This window comes from Taudactylus pleione, unplaced genomic scaffold (assembly GCF_031769625.1).
Source record: "Taudactylus pleione unplaced genomic scaffold, aTauple2 ptg000685l, whole genome shotgun sequence".
Taxonomy (NCBI): Eukaryota; Metazoa; Chordata; class Amphibia; order Anura; family Myobatrachidae; genus Taudactylus; species Taudactylus pleione.
In genome coordinates, this window is record NW_028285087.1 from 5,235,650 (window position 1) to 5,255,011 (window position 19,362).

At 51.0% G+C, this 19,362-nt stretch overlaps 1 protein-coding gene across 2 annotated transcripts in view; it reads right to left on the minus strand.

Annotated features, from left to right (window-relative positions):
• USP5 (ubiquitin specific peptidase 5) overlaps positions 1-19,362 on the minus strand; it is a 48,174-nt gene that overhangs the window by 19,916 nt on the left and 8,896 nt on the right. For both annotated transcript variants that reach the window (XM_088456060.1, XM_088456061.1), the window contains exons 2-10: positions 15,325-15,450; positions 10,405-10,471; positions 10,027-10,160; positions 9,734-9,879; positions 9,423-9,607; positions 8,398-8,492; positions 8,125-8,318; positions 6,946-7,017; positions 6,513-6,594 (exon numbers count right to left, since the gene is read on the minus strand). In XM_088456060.1, the coding sequence (XP_088312186.1) occupies positions 6,513-6,594; positions 6,946-7,017; positions 8,125-8,318; positions 8,398-8,492; positions 9,423-9,607; positions 9,734-9,879; positions 10,027-10,160; positions 10,405-10,471; positions 15,325-15,450 (1,101 nt within the window). The remainder of the gene's footprint in view (positions 1-6,512; positions 6,595-6,945; positions 7,018-8,124; positions 8,319-8,397; positions 8,493-9,422; positions 9,608-9,733; positions 9,880-10,026; positions 10,161-10,404; positions 10,472-15,324; positions 15,451-19,362) is intronic.

Sequence of the window (19,362 nt, forward strand, 5' to 3'; positions counted from 1 at the left end):
TTTCTGGACTCACACCACTGAAAGTAAGGGTGCCACACCCTGTGGTAAATCCGTGCGGAAGCAGGCTTGCGTGTCCTGAGCATGGCACTAATAACCGAACCCGAGAAGCCCCGAGACCTTAAAACGGCTGTCTCAAGAGCCACGCCGTCAAAGACAGCCGACCCAGATTCGGGTAAGGACAATAGGTCCTGACGCTGAGGAAGAAGGTACAGAACGTCGATGGAGAGGCTCCTCAGATCGGAGCACCAAGGACGTCTGGGCCACACCGGAGCCACCAGCACGAGCATGCCGCCGTCCTGCTTGTTTTTCCGCAGGACCCGAGGTAGCAGGGATATCGGAGGAAACAGATACGCCAGTTGAAACTTCCATTTCACCGACAGCGCGTCTACCAGACATGCGTCTGCGTCTCTTGTCCTTGACCCGTAAACGGGCAACTTGTGATTGTGACGGGAGGTCATCAAGTCCTGCTCCGGCAGCCCCCATTTTTCCACGAGTAGCTGAAACACCTCTGGGTGATGCGACCATTCCCCGGGATACACGTCGTGACGGCTGAGGAAGTCAGCCTCCCAATTGAGGATTCCGGGGATGAAGACCGCCGAGATTGCTGGAATGTGGCACTCTGCCCAAGCAAGGATGCGAGACACCTCCCGACATCGCAGCCCGACTGCGAGTTCCTCCCTGGTGGTTGATGTACGCCACCATGGTGGCGTTGTCAGACTGAACTTGAACCGCCCTTCCTTGAAGAGCGGTGCCGGACGACTGCAGGGCCCTGTACACCGCCCGCAGTTCCAGGATGTTGATGGGGAGAAGTGCTTCTTCCGCAGTCCAACGTCCCTGAAGTGACAACGAGCCTGTCACTGCCCCCCAACCCCGGAGACTTGCATCTGTTGTGAGCAGGACCCAGTCCGGGATCCAAAAGTGGCGCCCCCCGACTAGATGAGCTGCCTGAAGCCACCAAGCCAAAGACTGTCAAACCTCCGGGGACAACACCAGCATCTGAAAGCGGAACCGGTGAGGGAAACGTTCCATTCTAATATAATCAGCCCCTGCAGGGTCCGGGAATGGAACTGGGCAAATTCTACAATGTCGAATGCCGACACCATTGACCCCAGAACTCTCATTGCCGAATGGACAGACAGGCGGCAACTGCTCAGGCAACTGTGTATCCGCAGCTGTAGGGAGGAGACCTTCTCCGGGGTCAGGAAGATCCTTTGCTGACGAGAATCTAGCAGGGCTCCCAAATGAACCATCCACTGTGATGGAATCAGGGAGGACTTTCTCCAATTTATCAACCACCCGTGCGCTTGTAGACAAGCGATCGTCAGGTGGAGATGTTGAAGCAGTACCTCCGGAGAGCTCGCCAGCAAAAGGAGGTCGTCTAGATACGGCAGCAGCCATACATTCTGGCTCCGAAGATGTGCGACCATGATCGCCATCACCTTGGTGAATACCCTTGGTGCCGTGGAGAGGCCAAGGGGTAGTGCCCGAAACTGATAGTGATGCTGTAGGATAGAGAACCTCAGATACCGCTGGTGCGAAGGTGCTATCGGAACATGGAGGTAGGCGTCCTGGATATCCAGGGAGACCATGTAATCCCCAAGTTCCATTGCCAGAATGATGGAACGTAACGTTTCCATCCTGAATTTGGGAACTCTGAGGAATTCGTTCAGAGACTTCAAATTGAGGATAGAGCGATGAGAACCATTGGGTTTCTGCACCAGAAACAGAGTAGAGTAATACCCCGTCCCTCGTTGTGACTGAGGAATGGGAACAATGACCCCTGCTTTCAGCAAGGACTCTCTAGCTTCCTGAAACTGCAAAGCTTTGGTTTTGTCCTGAGAAGGACTTGTGCAGAAAAACTGGTGGGGCGGTCTGTGCCGAAAAGACAGGGCGTACCCCTGGGAGACCACTTCTCGAACCCAGGCATCCGTGGCGGTATTGTGCCAGCACTGGGCAAATTGAAGAAGTCGGCCTCCCACTCTGGGGTCCCCCAGAGGGATGCCCGTCCCATCAGGCAGAAGGTTTATCTTCCTACTTGGAAGAAGGGCGCCTGGCACTCCAGGCCTGCTTCTTGGGCTTAGAGGTTGTCTTGGTCACCGACTGCCTCGGGAAGGACTGACCTTTGGCCTTACCCTGAACCCGAAAGGACCGAAAAGCGGAGCTCCTCACCTTAGCAGGTGCTGAAGCCGAAGGGAGGAAGGCTGACTTGGATTTAGCCAGAGTATCCACTATTTTGTCCAAGTCTGGACCAAATAGCAACTCCCCATTAAAAGGTAAGGCCTCCAGGCCCTTTTTAGAGTCTGCGTCAGCTCTCCAGGATCGCAGCCACAAGGACCGACGAGCAGACACAGCTGCAGCCGAAACCCTAGAGGTCAGCAGGCTGGCTATAACGAAGCTTCCCCAATATAGAAAGCCGCATCTCTCATCTGTCCTATTAACGCTCTCTGGATATCCAGAGCATCGTCTGGAAAAGTATCCTCTACAGCGTTGGCCCAGCTCTCAACAGCTTTAGCCACCCAATAGATGGCCATGACGGACGGGCCACTGCCCCGGAGAGAGAGTAGATAGACTTTAAACAAATCTCCACTTTCCTGTCCGTGGGATCCTTCAGAGAAGAAATAGACGGCAAGGGCAATATAGCGCTTTTAATTAAGCGGGTGACATGGGAATCCACCACCGATGGGGTTTCCCATTTCCTGCAATGAGCCTCAGGAAAAGGATAATTGGATGCCAACCATTTCTGTGGTTGGACTCTCTTACTGGGCGACTGCCAGGCCCCCGTCATATGATCCGTCAATTGGTCAGACAGGGGAAAAACATTCAAAGTCACCTTAGCCTTTTTAAAATTAGGATACTTCGACCTAGGAGCCGGTGCATCCTCCTCTATGTGAAGGATGGCCCGCACCGCCCTAACCAATGCCGGCACATTAATGGAGGACTTAGTCTCCACTTCCTGGGCCATGGCATCCGAGTCAGTGTCCTCATGTACTTCTCCGTCAACTGAAGACACGTCTGTGTCCGTTAACTGCGCAGCCAGTGAAGCCGTAACGGGGCGCTTGGACGCCTTGGAGGGCATGTCCTTTTGTAACATCGACTGAAAAGGCGAAGATGAGGCCGCCAGACTCTGTACAGAGCTGGAGAGTACATCCACCCAGGGTGGAGGAGCCGCCTGAGGAAACCCCTGAAAGTACACCACGGACTGCTGCGTCACTGAGGGAGACTGAACATACACAGGCAACCCCGTATAAGGACCCACATGCTGAGACCCGGGGGGAGACTGCAATAGCTGTGGAATACCCAGGGAATGGGGGATGGTAGGCTGGGGCAACGCCCTAGAAGGGACCGTTGTCGGGACCGCTAAACGGTCCGCAATAGACGCCAGCATCTGGGAAAACATTGCCCAAGGAGGATCCTGCGACATAGTGGGTTTAGATGGGCCAGGTACCAGCTGGCACCGCCCGCACAGACCATCCTGAGATAAATCCTCCCTATCCACTCCCGCAGAACAGCGTCTGCAGGAAGACAACACAGGAGCCACGGAGAGCTCAATCTCCTCATCAGACATGATACAGTAATGAATACGTATCACCAGAAGAAATATGGTGTTAACACCCGCGCACTCACCAGTATGCAACACAAACAGCCCACAATATGGCCCTGTGTAGCACACAACTGTATGTGACTGACCTCACAAATACTTGTTTTATATAAGTGAGGTCCACAGAAAACGCCCTTCCCCCACACACCTGCCGGGCCGTAGGAGAAGGAAAGGGACAGGTATAAGCTGACAGTAAGTAGAAATAAGTCACAGACAGGCAGCACTAGCAATAGTCACATACCATGCAGAGAAGATATACTCACTGCACCTTTCCACTACAATCAACCGCCCAGATTCAGTGTCTGGGAGGGCTATAGCGCTGTGTACACTGTCCTTTAGCAGGGGAGAGGTTCACAAGGGGACCGGTCCACTTGTAATGCCTGGGAGATCTGCGATGCTTGCCAAAAGAAGATGGCCGCCGGAGACCTCAGAGGAGGAGTGGCCGCAAGATAAGAGCAGCTCAGCGACGCCAGACTCGAGTAGAAAGGCGCGCTGAGCAGAGGGGAGGAGCCACTAGACAGGGAAGGCTGCCTCCCCTGGCTAACAATTAACCCCAGGGTTGCCGGTTCCCGCAGCCAGCCTGTCACCCTGGTGGTCTATCGGTCACACGGGGAATGCCTCTTAGAGGGGGAGCCCGCCGCCGCTGCTAGCGCCTGCGGTCTGTCCCCAGAGTCCAGAGGCATCCGACTGCATTATTAGTACCCGCAGCTTACCTGAACCCTGTCGCTTCCGGCAGCAGTCGAAGGGAGTCCTCAGAGCCCGGCTAGTACAGACTCTGGGGTCCCGCCGCGATCCCCAGATCTGCACTGGCGTCGCGGCGCCAGCGGGAAATAGGAGCGGCAGCGTGGATGTCCTACAGGACAGTCTGATGCTGCCGCTCTAAACAGTGTAAAACAAGAAAAAATAAAATAAAAAAACTTTTCTTCTTTAAAAATAAGCTTAGGGGCTGCTCCTGCAGCCCCACTGCAAAAGGGTGACCTGACTCCGGCCGGGCACCAACTAAAACTGAGGTGCCTGTGGCTCGGGAGCGGGGTATAGAGAAGGATGGACCCAAGTGCATCCTGTGAGCAGCAAAAGCTTTAACTGCGTTGTGCCCGTGGATCCAGATCCAGCTATACCCCAAGGTCAACCCTGTGCAGGGGTGTATCTAAGGGTCAGAGCGCCCCTGGCAAAATAAGGGACTGGCGCCCCCCCTTCCCCCCCAGCTCTCCCCCCTCACAGCCCTGTCGCCTCTGACAGGTTTTACTATTTTTAATATTAAAAGAACACACATTGGCTTCCACAGGAAAAAAAAAATCCAGTCCCCATTCTAAGAGCCAGCCCTAGCAGGTCCCCTTCTGTGCCCCCACTCCCCAGCCAGCCCAAGCCTTTTATGTCCCCCATTCAACAGCAGCCCCCCTTCTAAGTCCGCACTCCCCAGCCAACCCCCTTCTGTGCCCCCACTCAACAGCCAACCCCAGCCTGTTATGTTCCCCACTGCCAATCCAGTCCCCCATTCTAAGTACCCACTCCCAAGCCAGCCCCGACAGGTCACCTTCTGTGCCCCCAATCCCCACCTCTTACCTTGTTGCTGCAGTGCTCTCACGGGCCGCGGCTCCTCTGTCCTCTTCAGCAGTGCGGCATTATGTCACGTGCGCCGGGTCGACTCTTCTTCATCTGAAGGCGTCGGCAGGTGCGCACTTCGGGAAGCTGCACGGCCCGCCTGCACAGTCGCAACGAGGATGAGGCGGCGGCTGCTGCCAGCCCCACCCCCCCCGGGCCGTGCAGCTTCCTGAAGTGCGCGCCTGCCTGCGCCGTCAGATAAAGTTTTTATTTTTATTGTGGAGAAGACCCGGCGCGCGTCAAAAAGAAAAATGCGTGCCCCCCCATCCTTATTCCGCCACTCACATAGATGCATCCTCACTACACACCCATCACCCTGAGCCGGGATGCCATCTGACTAAATCCCGGCGTCGAAATCCTGAATTAGGACTAAAGATGGGCGTCTATCTTTAGCCCGACGACTGAATCCTGACAGACGACTTTCCGAACGAACGTAAGCCGGCTACTGTTAGCTCTTAGTCGCGGGGTGGGGAGGGTTAGGTTTAGGCACCCCCAGAGGGACTCAGTGTTAGGCACCACTGGGGGGAGGTTATAGTTAGGCACCCCCCTGTGGGGTTAGGTTTAAGCATCCCCGGGGGGAGTTAGGGTTAGGCACCACCCTGGGAGCTTTAGGGTTAGGCACCCACGGGGGAGTTAGGGTTAGGAAGGGTGGGGGAGAAGGGCAGGGTTAGCTTACTTACCTCTGCCATAGGGATTCTTCATGTTCGGGCTTCCAGCGTCAGTATTTCCCGCGGCGGGTTTTCATACCCAACCCCCCCTGGGCCACACTTGCTCCTCTATTATGTTTTATGAAAGTTGCGTTCTCTCCAATGATCGATGCTTTGCAGCACTGTGGCCCCTTACAGATCAGCAACAACAATGAGCACACTATGGAGGTTTTATCAATGTATTCCCAGAATTCCTGGCTCTCATCTCATTCTGGGGCTGTATTCAGAGGGAATGACCAATATCCATACGTGGGCAGCTGGGACTGAGTCTTAGGACTCTCACATATACAAAATCTGGACTCATTCCCTCTGTCATTGCCTTAGCCCCAGAGACGGACTACGAGTCTTCATACTTTCTCTTCTCATCCATTGGGGACACAGGAAATATTGCTCTAGACAATGCCTAATTCTCCCTCCTCTCACTCATTGGCCTGTTTATATTATGTGGGTTCCTTTGGGCCATAAATATCCCCCTCTTACCCGACTCCCAACTCTGCCTTTCCTTAATAGTTATAAGTGTTTGCTCTCTACATGCTCAGGTAGCAGAATAATGTTATTGGGTTCCTGAAACTTTAATTATATATAAAAAAACTCCTCCTCCTCACCTTCTGCTCCTGGCTGTCTCCCTCTCGCTCAGGTGCCGGCTTTGAGTGTTCACCGGACAACAAACCGCCGCCAAGTTTAGCTCTGTTGGAACCAATAAAAGGTAAATTACATCTTTCTGCCACCAAAATAATCATGGATATTATGCTGTACCTGCATGCACACGTCACGGTAAGAGCTTCTAAACTCTTATTTCATTCTTAGTGGGTGACTGATTCTCTAGGTGTTTACAGGCACATCCTACTCTCCAAATTCCCTCCATATATGACACCAATCCCAGCCAATGCTGGGCCACGCTCTGGTCCCATAGACGTCCCAGCATCTCACTTTCTGACTGCAGACTCTCAAACATACCGCCAAACAGCGCGGACACATCCGACCTTCTCTGCATGCATGTACGTTAAGTATGCTAACGCTATGTTCCTATTCACTTACACTTGGGCGCTGAAGTCTTGCGTAGGATCAGCTGGCGCCTTTTGGAAAATGTGCTCCATTCGTTCTACGTATCTAAAGGAGACAAAAGCAGAAATGGGACCACACTTTAAATATCCTCCCTAAGCAGGGGAGGGGGGGAGAAACCAATTTCCAAACCCTTTCTGCAATTTATACAGCTTTAATGACCCAATAGAACAGCCCAAAACCTCTCACCCCTACGCGACAGTCACCATCCCACGGTTTACTTGTACCCTCCCTTCCAGGCCCTAGTTCAGCAATGAGCCATTCTTTATTCTAGACCCTTTTCTAACAGGAGCATAGAGAAACATCCCATGTCTGTGGCTCACATGGTGGCGTTATATGCACCGAACAATAGGATGCTCTCATCTCTTATCCACCCTAACAGAATGAGGTCTGCATTGTACTACTAATTTGCAGCCAGGGCCGGCTCTAGGGGTGTTCGACCAGTGCGGTCGCACAAAGTCGCCACCCCTCCCCAGCATCCCGATTTCAGCGGGACAGTACTGTGGCCCGCGGGTGGTAAAATCGGGGAGGCTGGGGACCCCCACTGCCGCAGCTGTGCGGCGGTGCCGGACCCCCGCAGAGTGAATGTATGCCGCGCGCATGCGCGCGGCAATCATTCACTGACAGGAGAGGGCTGGGGAAAGCCCAGCCAGTGACGGAGTGCTGGGCTTTACCCCCAGCCTGACGTTATTTGAAGGCGTGCCATGCGGGTACGTCTCCAAATAACGTCACACAGGAGGCGTGGCCTATGGTAATTAGGCCAAGCCCCCAAATTTGGAAGCTGCGCGCGATCTTAGGGCGCTCTCTCAGGGTCCGGCACAGAGTGCTCAGAACCCTGGAGCCGGCCCTGTTTGCAACCACGTGTCACCTTGTTACAGTCCCTACTATATTGTTTTCCATATGCTGGAGATGTACAGATGATCTATAATATTCATCTCCCATTACCCATTCTGCTCTCATTGTCCCCACATCCTACCTCATACAGGATCATAGAAACTAAGTCAGGTAAATTCACTTCCCAATAAGGTGGAACTAATCTCTCTCCAGTGATCTCCCCAATACACTAATGCCCCAGTCATTGGTACACGGACTCCGGATTCCTCCCAAGCCCCGCCCCTTATCCTACCCCCCTGCCCCGGGCTCTTGGCCACTCACTTGCGCTGGAAGGCAGGTATACTGAATATAACCTGCATGGTGGAGTTCAGATAGCAGCTGTTCCCCAAATTGCGCATCCCCGTGTACCCTTGTCCGTACAGGGGCTGCAGCTGTACCCCCGACTCCTGGATCAGCTCCCACTCTCCAATCCTCTGGTTCATATCGATTTCCAGCTCGGTCATGGTCTTGTCCGTCTAGTAATGGGGAGAGCGGTTACATGTGTGTACGAGGGTAAGGGCCAGTGAGAACACCCCACAGTATGGCCTCTCTCACCTTCTGCATCTTCATCATATCAATACCAAAGTGAGCAAGGTGTTCCGCCAGGCTGGGATCCAGGACCATATCGTCTTCATCATACGAGTAGACATCTGGGGGAAGATCGCGAGATTCAGTGAAAGAGAACGAAGGATAGAAAGAGACGACATGTTGAGCTTAAAGCGCTGGGACATCCATGAAGGGATAGAAGAGACAGTCGGACGTGGATGTGAGAGAGGCTGGTGGGGAAGAGGTCAGAGGAGGAGTAGTAGATTTGTTTATCAGCAGCATAGAGGGGGTATTGTAGAGCTGATGAGATCACGTGAGGGAGGAGGTGTAGAGAAGGGGGCCAAGGACTGAGCACTGGAGAACACCAACAGGAAGAGGGGGAGAATTAGTTGGAGGTAGAGACAGATTAAACAGATGAGAGCTTGGTGGACAGCCAAGAGAGGGCCCCTGTGCCCATGAGAGTAGAGGGTGTGAAGGAGGACAGGGTAGTAAACGGTGCCAAAGGCAGTTGGGCACATCCAGGAGAATAAGAATAGTGACCCGTAAGCTGGGTATACGTTACACGATGCGTGTACCCAGCCGACCCATGATGCGACGGATCACATATAGTGCGGTCCGTACACACCGCACGATCTGATGAACGACCGCACGATAGGTCGCTCACCAACCGCATCCAAATGCATGGGGGGGTCGTTCGTAACATTGACAAATTGAGCAGCATGCGATGTGGCCGACACGGTGGGTACACATTAGACGATCTGTCGGCCCGATTCGCCGGAGCAGGCGACATATCGTCTAATGTGTACCCACTTTAGAATTCGTGGTGAGGAGGACATTAGTGCATCTATAGCAAACACTACAGACTGACACAACAGAAACTGATAACTGCAAGAATGACTTCAAGAACATATTTAACACCTTTAAGCAAAGATCAAAGGAGGGGGCGGTGTTCTCACAACAATAACAGCAGCAATAAGAGAATAGAGCCCGGTAACAACACAATAATAATAAACAGATAATAACAGAAGACTGACCAGCTCCATCGGGGGTAATAGTGCCCAGTTTGACAGCGAGCGGGTAGCCTGTCTCCCTGTAATGCTGCACAGCGTGGTTATTCCCTCCACTGCCATCGAAGTATCGTCTTCCGCAAAAGATCGCTCCATCGGTCATATTGAGCCACAGATTCTCCCGCAGGTCGCAGACGCTACACTTCCAGCCGCTGAGAAAAATGGGAGATACAGCTTAATAATGAGAGGGAGATGGAGCAAAGACTTACGCGTGACAGTGTAACAAGACAGGACATATAGGAGCTACATCGAGGACAATGGAAATGTAAGCCACTCACCACGGAGGGATGCGGGGGGCTCCCTCCAGCTGTTGGAGGTTGAAGGCGTGTTTAGAGACCTGCCTCACCTCCCCGTCCCACGCCTGGATCTCTTGCTTGCGGGAAGCGGAATCGGCTGCTAAAATGGCATCGATGGCAGAAGATACCTGAATAGTCGGGAACAAGATCACATAAAACAGCATAAAACAGACCAGTCTTCTGACTTTAAGCCCCTATGTAGCTATATTAATATCTACAAGAGTATATCCCACCACCCCACACACACACGCAACCACACACCTCACATTACCCACCCGGTCCCTGACCATCTCCGGGAGTCCCAACATTCCATCCCGTTGAATCTCCAGGAACTCGGGCAGAATGACCAATTTCAACTCTTCCTCATACTCACACTGCTCATCACACATGTCAAATCCGCCCTCCATTCCTAAAGAGAGAGACATGGAGGATAAGACGTCCAAAGCAATGTCAGAATGGCCAGTGGGGGGCAACAAAGAGCGAGAGGCAGAAATAACAGGATGAATAACAGCACACAGGAGGCAGCACAGAGAGAAACTCACATTGTTATGAAGTCGCCATTATCAACTCTTATTTTACCCCAGACACAGAGCACCCGTGTAGCCATTGCCAACAGAAAGGCCGGACAGGCAGGTCAGGGATTCAGTCCTTACCTATGGCGAGACGGGTTGGTTTCTTGCGAGGAGGATCTCCTATGTTAGAACTGGAGTCATCAGACTTCTGAAAAACATGGACATACTATTCAGGCAAAGTATGTGTCATCGCGCCCGTCCTACCCCCTTGTCATGTCCTGTGAGCTCCACCGCCGCTGTTCTTATTTCAGTCTCACCAGCTCAGGGTGTGCGCTAATACCAGACATCTCTGTATTTATCCCCATCTCAGGGTGTGCGCTAATCTATGTATTTATCCCCATCTCACCAGCTCAGGGTGTGCGCTAATCTCTGACATCTCTGTATTTATCCCCATCTCACCAGCTCAGGGTGTGCACTAATCTCAGACATCTCTGTGCTTATCCCCATCTCACCAGTTGATTAGTACTGCTGGATTGATTGAGCAGCTGCCATTTTTGTTTGCTTATCCCCATCTCACCAGCTCAGGTGTGCACTAATCTCTATATTTATCCCCATCTCACCAGCTCAGGGTATGCACTAATCTCTGACATCTCTGTATTTATCCCCATCTCTCCAGCTCAGGGTGTGCTTATCCCCAGCTCAGGGTGTGCACTAATCTCTGAATTTATCCCCATCTCAGGGTGTGCACTAATCTCTGACATCTCTGTACTTATCCCCATCTCACCAGCTCAGGGTGTGCGCTAATCTATGTATTTATCCCCATCTCACCAGCTCAGGGTGTGCGCTAATCTCTGACATCTCTGTAATTATACCCATCTCACCAGCTCAGGGTGTGCACTAATCTCTGACATCTCTGTACTTATCCCCATCTCAGGCTGTGCGCTAATCTCTGACATCTCAGTATTTATCCCTTATCTCACCAGCTCAGGGTGTGCGCTAATCTCTGACATCTCTGTATTTATCCCCATCTCACTATTTTAGGGTTTGCGCTAATCTCTGTACTTATCCCCATCTCACCAGCTCAAGGTGTGCACTAATCTCTGACATCTCTGTATTTATCCCCATCTCACCAGCTAAGGGTGTGCGCTAATCTCTGACATCTCTGTACTTATCCCCATCTCACCAGCTCAGGGTGTGCACTAATCTCGGACATCTCTGTATTTATCCCCATCTCACTATTTTAGGGTGTGCGCTAATCTATGTATTTATCCCCATCTCACCAGCTCAGGGTGTGCGCTAATCTATGTACTTATCCCCATCTCACCAGCTCAGGGTGTGCGCTAATCTATGTACTTATCCCCATCTCACCAGCTCAGGTGTGCACTAATCTCTATATTTATCCCCATCTCACCAGCTCAGGGTGTGCACTAATCTATGTACTTATCCCCATCTCGCCAGCTCAGGGTGTGCGCTAATCTATGTATTTATCCCCATCTCACCAGCTCAGGGTGTGCGCTAATCTCTGACATCTCTGTACTTATCCCCATCTCACCAGCTCAGGGTGTGCGTTAATCTATGTATTTATCCCCATCTCACCAGCTCAGGGTGTGCGCTAATCTCTGACATCTCTGTACTTATCCCCATCTCACCAGCTCAGGGTGTGCACTAATCTCTGACATCTCTGTACTTATCCCCATCTCACCAGCTCAGGGTGTGCTTATCCCCATCTCAGGGTGTGCGCTAATCTATGTAATTATCCCCATCTCACCAGCTCAGGGTGTGCGCTAATCTATGTATTTATCCCCATCTCACCAGCTCAGGGTGTGCGCTAATCTCTGACATCTCTGTGCTTATCCCCATCTCACCAGCTCAGGGTGTGCGCTAATCTCTGACATCTCTGTATTTATCCCCATTTCACTAGCTCAAGGTGTGCGCTAATCTCTGACATCTCTGTATTTATCCCCATCCCACCTGCTCAGGGTGTGCGCTAATCTCTGACATCTCTGTATTTATCCCCATTTCACTAGCTCAGGGTGTGCGCTAATCTCTGACATCTCTGTACTTATCCCCATCTCACCAGCTCAGGGTGTGCGCTAATCTCTGACATCTCTGTATTTATCCCCATCTCACCAGCTCAGGGTGTGCGCTAATCTCTGACATCTCTGTATTTATGCCCATTTCACTAGCTCAGGGTGTGCGCTAATCTCTGACATCTCTGTATTTATCCATCTCACTATTTTAGGGTGTGCGCTAATCTATGTATTTATCCCCATCTCACCAGCTCAGGGTGTGCGCTAATCTCTGACATCTCTGTACTTATCCCCATCTCACCAGCTCAGGGTGTGCGCTAATCTATGTACTTATCCCCATCTCACCAGCTCAGGGTGTGCGCTAATCTATGTACTTATGCCCATCTCACCAGCTCAGGGTGTGCGCTAATCTCTGACATCTCTGTATTTATCCCCATCTCACCAGCTCAGGGTGTGCGCTAATCTATGACATCTCTGTACTTATCCCCATCTAACCAGCTCAGGGTGTGCGCTAATCTATGTACTTATCCCCATCTCACCAGCTCAGGGTGTGCGCTAATCTATGTATTTATCCCCATCTCACCAGCTCAGGGTGTGCGCTAATCTCTGACATCTCTGTAATTATACCCATCTCACCAGCTCAGGGTGTGCACTAATCTCTGACATCTCTGTACTTATCCCCATCTCAGGCTGTGCGCTAATCTCTGACATCTCTGTATTTATCCCCATCTCACTATTTTAGGGTGTGCGCTAATCTCTGTACTTATCCCCATCTCACCAGCTCAAGGTGTGCACTAATCTCTGACATCTCTGTATTTATCCCCATCTCACCAGCTAAGGGTGTGCGCTAATCTCTGACATCTCTGTACTTATCCCCATCTCACCAGCTCAGGGTGTGCACTAATCTCGGACATCTCTGTATTTATCCCCATCTCACTATTTTAGGGTGTGCGCTAATCTATGTATTTATCCCCATCTCACCAGCTCAGGGTGTGCGCTAATCTCTGACATCTCTGTACTTATCCCCATCTCACCAGATCAGGGTGTGCGCTAATCTATGACATCTCTGTACTTATCCCCATCTCACCAGCTCAGGGTGTGCGCTAATCTATGTATTTATCCCCATCTCACCAGCTCAGGGTGTGCGCTAATCTATGTACTTATCCCCATCTCACCAGCTCAGGGTGTGCGCTAATCTCTGACATCTCTGTACTTATCCCCATCTCACCAGCTCAGGGTGTGCGCTAATCTATGACATCTCTGTACTTATCCCCATCTCACCAGCTCAGGGTGTGCGCTAATCTATGTACTTATCCCCATCTCACCAGCTCAGGGTGTGCGCTAATCTATGTACTTATCCCCATCTCACCAGCTCAGGGTGTGCGCTAATCTATGTACTTATCCCCATCTCACCAGCTCAGGGTGTGCGCTAATCTCTGACATCTCTGTACTTATCCCCATCTCACCAGCTCAGGGTGTGCGCTAATCTATGTACTTATCCCCATCTCACCAGCTCAGGGTGTGCGCTAATCTATGTACTTATCCCCATCTCACCAGCTCAGGGTGTGCGCTAATCTATGTACTTATCCCCATCTCACCAGCTCAGTGTGTGCGCTAATCTATGTATTTATCCCCATCTCACCAGCTCAGGGTGTGCGCTAATCTCTGACATCTCTGTAATTATACCCATCTCACCAGCTCAGGGTGTGCACTAATCTCTGACATCTCTGTACTTATCCCCATCTCAGGCTGTGCGCTAATCTCTGACATCTCAGTATTTATCCCTTATCTCACCAGCTCAGGGTGTGCGCTAATCTCTGACATCTCTGTATTTATCCCCATCTCACTATTTTAGGGTGTGCGCTAATCTCTGTATTTATCCCCATCTCACCAGCTCAGGGTGTGCGCTCATCTCTGATATCTCTGTATTTATCCCCATTTCACTAGCTCAGGGTGTGCGCTCATCTCTGATATCTCTGTATTTATCCCCATCTCACCAGCTCAGGGTGTGCGCTAATCTCTGACATCTCTGTATTTATCCCCATTTCACTAGCTCAGGGTGTGCGCTAATCTCTGACATCTCTGTATTTATCCCCATTTCACCAGCTCAGGGTGTGCGCTAATCTCTGACATCTCTGTATTTATCACCATCTCACCAGCTCAGGGGTCTCTGCATGTATCCCTATGCCACCAGCTCAGTGTGTACACTAGCCCCGAACATCTCTGTACTTATCCCCATCTCACCAGCTCAGGGTGTGCGCTAATCTCTGACATCTCTGTATTTATCACCATCTCAGGGTATGCGCTAATCTCTGACATCTCTGTACTTATCCCACCAACTCAGGGGTCTCTGTATGTACGCCTATGCCACCAGATCAGGGGTCTCTATATGTATGCCTATGTCACCAGCTCAGGGGTCTCTATATGTACGCCTATGTCACCAGCTCAGGGGTCTCTATATGTACGCCTATGCCACCAGAGCAGGGGTCTCTATATGTACGCCTATGTCACCAGCTCAGGGGTCTCTATATGTACGCCTATGTCACCAGCTCAGGGGTCTCTATATGTATGCCTATGTCACCAGCTCAGGGGTCTCTATATGTACGCCTATGCCACCAGCTCAGGGGTCTCTATATGTACACCTATGTCACCAGCTCAGGGGTCTCTATATGTACGCCTATGCCACCAGCTCCGGGGTCTCTATATGTACGCCTATGCCACCAGCTCCGGGGTCTATGTATGTGTCTCTATGGAACCTGCTCAGGTGCGCGTATATATATGCCAATCCCACCTGTTCAGGTGTCTCTGGCTCTTGGTTTACCATAAAGACTAGTAGAGAGTCGCAGGAATGGTTGTACAGTGCCAGGTTTTAGTAGACCGATTCCTATTGTTGGCCGTGGCAACCTCTGCAATGTACCCTGTCCTGTGTAATAAGGCACCTATACTCATTTCTGTCTCATGCAGCCTCGGATGTCTCTGCCTCCACCAGCAAAGTGTTGTGCTATGACACACAAGCAATCAGTCCAAGTACCGGTTTTGGGATCCTCTTGAGGTGCAGGAAGGCTCTCTGACCAGTTTTATTGTAGTGTCGTTCTACATAGGGTCTACCAAACCCCAGGAAGGTGTTCATGCAGATGTACAATCCGCCGTCCGACTCCTACAACGCAGAACAAAGAACAGGAAGATAAAGAGAAACTTCATGGGGACGCTTTGTGATATCACAGTGACTGACGACCCAACACTGCCTCAGCAATTACATAGCACACCGACTGCGGCAATCATGTCCATAGGAATATACAAGCGCCATAGATTACCTATGGGAAACGTGATCACTACCAGGTACCAAGGTTTGCTATGCAAGCAAAATAATCATCTTGTGCTAAATATAATACACTCATTTTCAGAAAACAATTCAACATGCAAGAAACATGTTCATCTTGATTTTACATATACACTAAACAAACCCTGGTCTCCATGGCTACAGGTAAACGTGAACTGGATTAGGTCTTCCCTTCCACACCCCCTACCCATTATCGTATGGAGACGGGCACCTTTGTCATGCATTTACCAGTGACATCCGGGACCCGGCGATTACAGCTGGCAGAACCATGGACGTATAATGAGGGCGGTTTTGTAGAGAACTAAACGCTACACACAAGGTAGGCAGGAATATTATAGGGCGTTTCTCACAAGAATGTTAAGGCACCCCCCCATCACGTCACTAGGTAATAGTATAAATCGGTCAGTACATTTACGGCACTCTAATAGACCTGGTCACCGTGATGTCACTGACACCTGGTGGATTGCTATACTGTACCGGCTGCATCATTATAAATACACTACATAGCTGCCTCTACCAGTAACAGGCAATATGCGCCCTTATCTGCCATCTGAATGCAGGAAGACCGCTTTACATTGGGCAGATTAAATTAGAGCCGCCCCGTTGTGAGGTTACTAACAATACCATATCTGTATATCTCTTTTGTGGCGCAATTAGTAATACTGTAACTGTGTAAACCTTTGTGAGGTTAATACAGATTTTACGTCACTGTAAGTAACTTGTTAGTGTCACGATCCCTCAGTGTATTAGGTCGGCACTTTACAAATCAGTGAAGGACTTGTGGTGTAATTGCTGGGGATACAGAGAGATGCGGCCCTCACGGGTGAGGTACAGATTTGGAGTAGATCACAGGATAACGCTGTTTGGCTGTGCCTAGTGCAGTACAGCACTGGGTACATCGGGGCCTCTGAAACAGACTCCTTACCAAGAGTAAACTTTGCACCACACAAGGTGATGTTGTCTTTTATCTATTTGCATTGCATCTATACAGATGAGTCCTTATACATCTTTGCCGCAGTTGCGCTAAAAAGCCCCTGGTACGATGAGTACCCAGTGACGCGAACCATGATCCAACAGCCGACATATCGAGCGGTCTCCACACACGGAGCGATTCGGTGCCCGACATGCCCCCCCAACGCATAGACCAGCATGGGATCGTTCGTCAATTCTCCAGATCTCTTGTGCGTGCAGAAAGATCTGAAGGAGGGACGGACGACCCCACGGGAGCACGCAGTGTACGAGATCATGCCCACACAAGGATTGACAGAGCTGCGATATCGTTCCAATCCGCCAGATCGGCCTCTATATCGCTCCGCGTGTGGGGGCCTTAAGTCTCTGAATCTGTATACGAAGTGCTACAATGCAGCGGCCGCAGCTTTTTGAATTTCAAGTTCATATTCAGACTCAGGCGCTGTACAAGTGTCACATATTAATCAGCATAGTCACACTCACGCCAGGCAAGTCACACTGCGTAGTGTATTGAGGCTAGATGTAGGACAACACATCTGTATGCCAGGTTTAATGTTACATATGAATTGAAGTCTTGTAACCTAAAACACAGATGGAAACAAATGTGCAGCCGTCTATTTGTACATTCGCATATGGGCAATTGTTATGGTATACTGTGCATCACCGGGAACGGTATGAATGACCGCCGGACCTATGCCGTGGTTCAAATCCCGACAGCAGAAGACCGGCAGTGAAGATATCCGACGGGGTAAGTAAATTCACTAATCCTAACCCTTTCCCTTCCCCTAACCCTCCTTTAGGGGTGCCTAACCCTAACCTTCCCCCCAGTGCCTAAACCTACCCCCCCACCTTCCCCGCAGCCTAAACCTAACCCTCACCTCCCCCCCGGGGGTGCCTAACCTTAACCCCCCCTTTCCCTCGCCTAACCCTAACTCTTCCGAGAGGGGGGGTGCCTAACCCTACTCCCACCTGTAAGTGCCTACACCTAACCCCCCCCTTCCCCGCAGCCTAAACCTAACCCTCCCGGGTGGGTGCCTCACCCTAACCTCCCCCCGGGGTTGCCTAACTGTAACCCCCCCTTTCCCCTTGCCTAACCCTTCCGGGGGGGTGCCTAATCCTACGTTCCCCCCAGGGAGCCCTTAACCTAACCCTCCTCCCCCCCCGCGACTGTCCGGTCCCGCCGTCCAGCTTACCTTCATTCAGTATGCTGGGCGTCGGCCTCCCGGCGTAGGGATAAGGATAGGCGTCGGCATTTCAACGCCTGTCATTAGTCCCCTCTCGGGATTACACAATCGGGAAGCCAGCGGTCGGCATTTCGACCATTGGCTTCCTGACTGCATCCCGGATCACCTGCGTGTGCGCACAGGTCTGTTTCTCTTCAGTATTGTCAAAGAGCATTTAACAGATTCTGAGAAAGTGAACGAAATGCTTAAAATTAACACGTGCACGAGGCCTAAACGTGACATTCAGGTGATGTCTTAATTTAGATATATTAAATGAATATACTGTTGTAAATCAGTGTATGGTAGAGGTGTCAGTGGATTTGTACTGGATATACTGGTAAAGGAGGAGGACATACCAACGAATAAAAGAAATAAGGAGAGATATGGTAAAACTTACCCTTGTGAACTCTCTATCTTCGAAGTCCATAGGGTCCACAGCGAGGCAATGGGGTGTAGGTGGTACTTGGAGGACCGGACACCAACAGCAAAGCGTTTTTCTATTCCAGGATGCTCCGGTCCTTTCCCCTATACCCAACCCACAGCCTGAAGGCAACTCAGTTTTGTTAACAAGCCCAAGGCAGGAGCAGGACAGGAGAGAAGGAAGACTGGTACACTGAGGAATCACACTCTCACATAGAGAAGGAAACAAGTGACCAAGAGAAGAAACCCATAGAAGCCAGGTGCGTCAGGCGGGTGCCCTGTGGTGCCTATGGACTTCGAAAAAAGTCAACAAGGGCAAGTTTTAACATAACTCTCCTTTTCTTCTTCAGGGTCCACAGTGCTCCACAGGGAGACAATGGGGATGTCCCAAAGCAGCTGTTCGAGGGCGGGGATGCTCCTGAGCTGAGAGAACCCGGCGCCCGAAGGAGGCATCCTGAGAGGCAAATGTATCAAAGGCATAGAACCTAAGACCACGTGGCCGCCTTGCATAGTTGTTCGGCAGACGCGCCACGGCGGGCTGCCCACAGAGCGAGTAGAATGAGCAGATACTGTAGCCGGCACAGTAAAGCCAGTCTGCGTGTAAGCCTGTGAGTTTGAGTCATGCAAAGCCATCAGGCCAGAGTCTGTTTGTTAGCTGACCATCCCTTCTTGTGGAATCCATATAGGACAAAGAGGGAGTCCGATTTCCTGATGGAACTATTACGGTCCACGTAGGTCTTCAGAGCACGGACCACATCCAAAGAGGCCTCACCTGCCGAGAGGACTTGTGATGGAAAGGCCGGAACCACAATTTCCTCATTATGGACTGTATTCAATTAGTTCTGCATCCGTGAAAAAGTTCTGCCTGCTAGACTTTGCCTACATCGCGTGTGTTTGACACTAAAACTTATCGCGCGCGTCCCCGCTTTCCGCCCTATTCAATTCCAAAACTGCAAGCGGCGAATGCAGAACAGGCGGAAAGTACTATCAGACTTGGGGAAATCAGCATTACACCCCCCAAAAAGATGCACTAACATTGGGGATCAATGTAGAAGTGTTCAAATAGCCCTAATAAAACTATTTGGGGTACTGAAGTTGTTTAAAATCCTTGTTATTA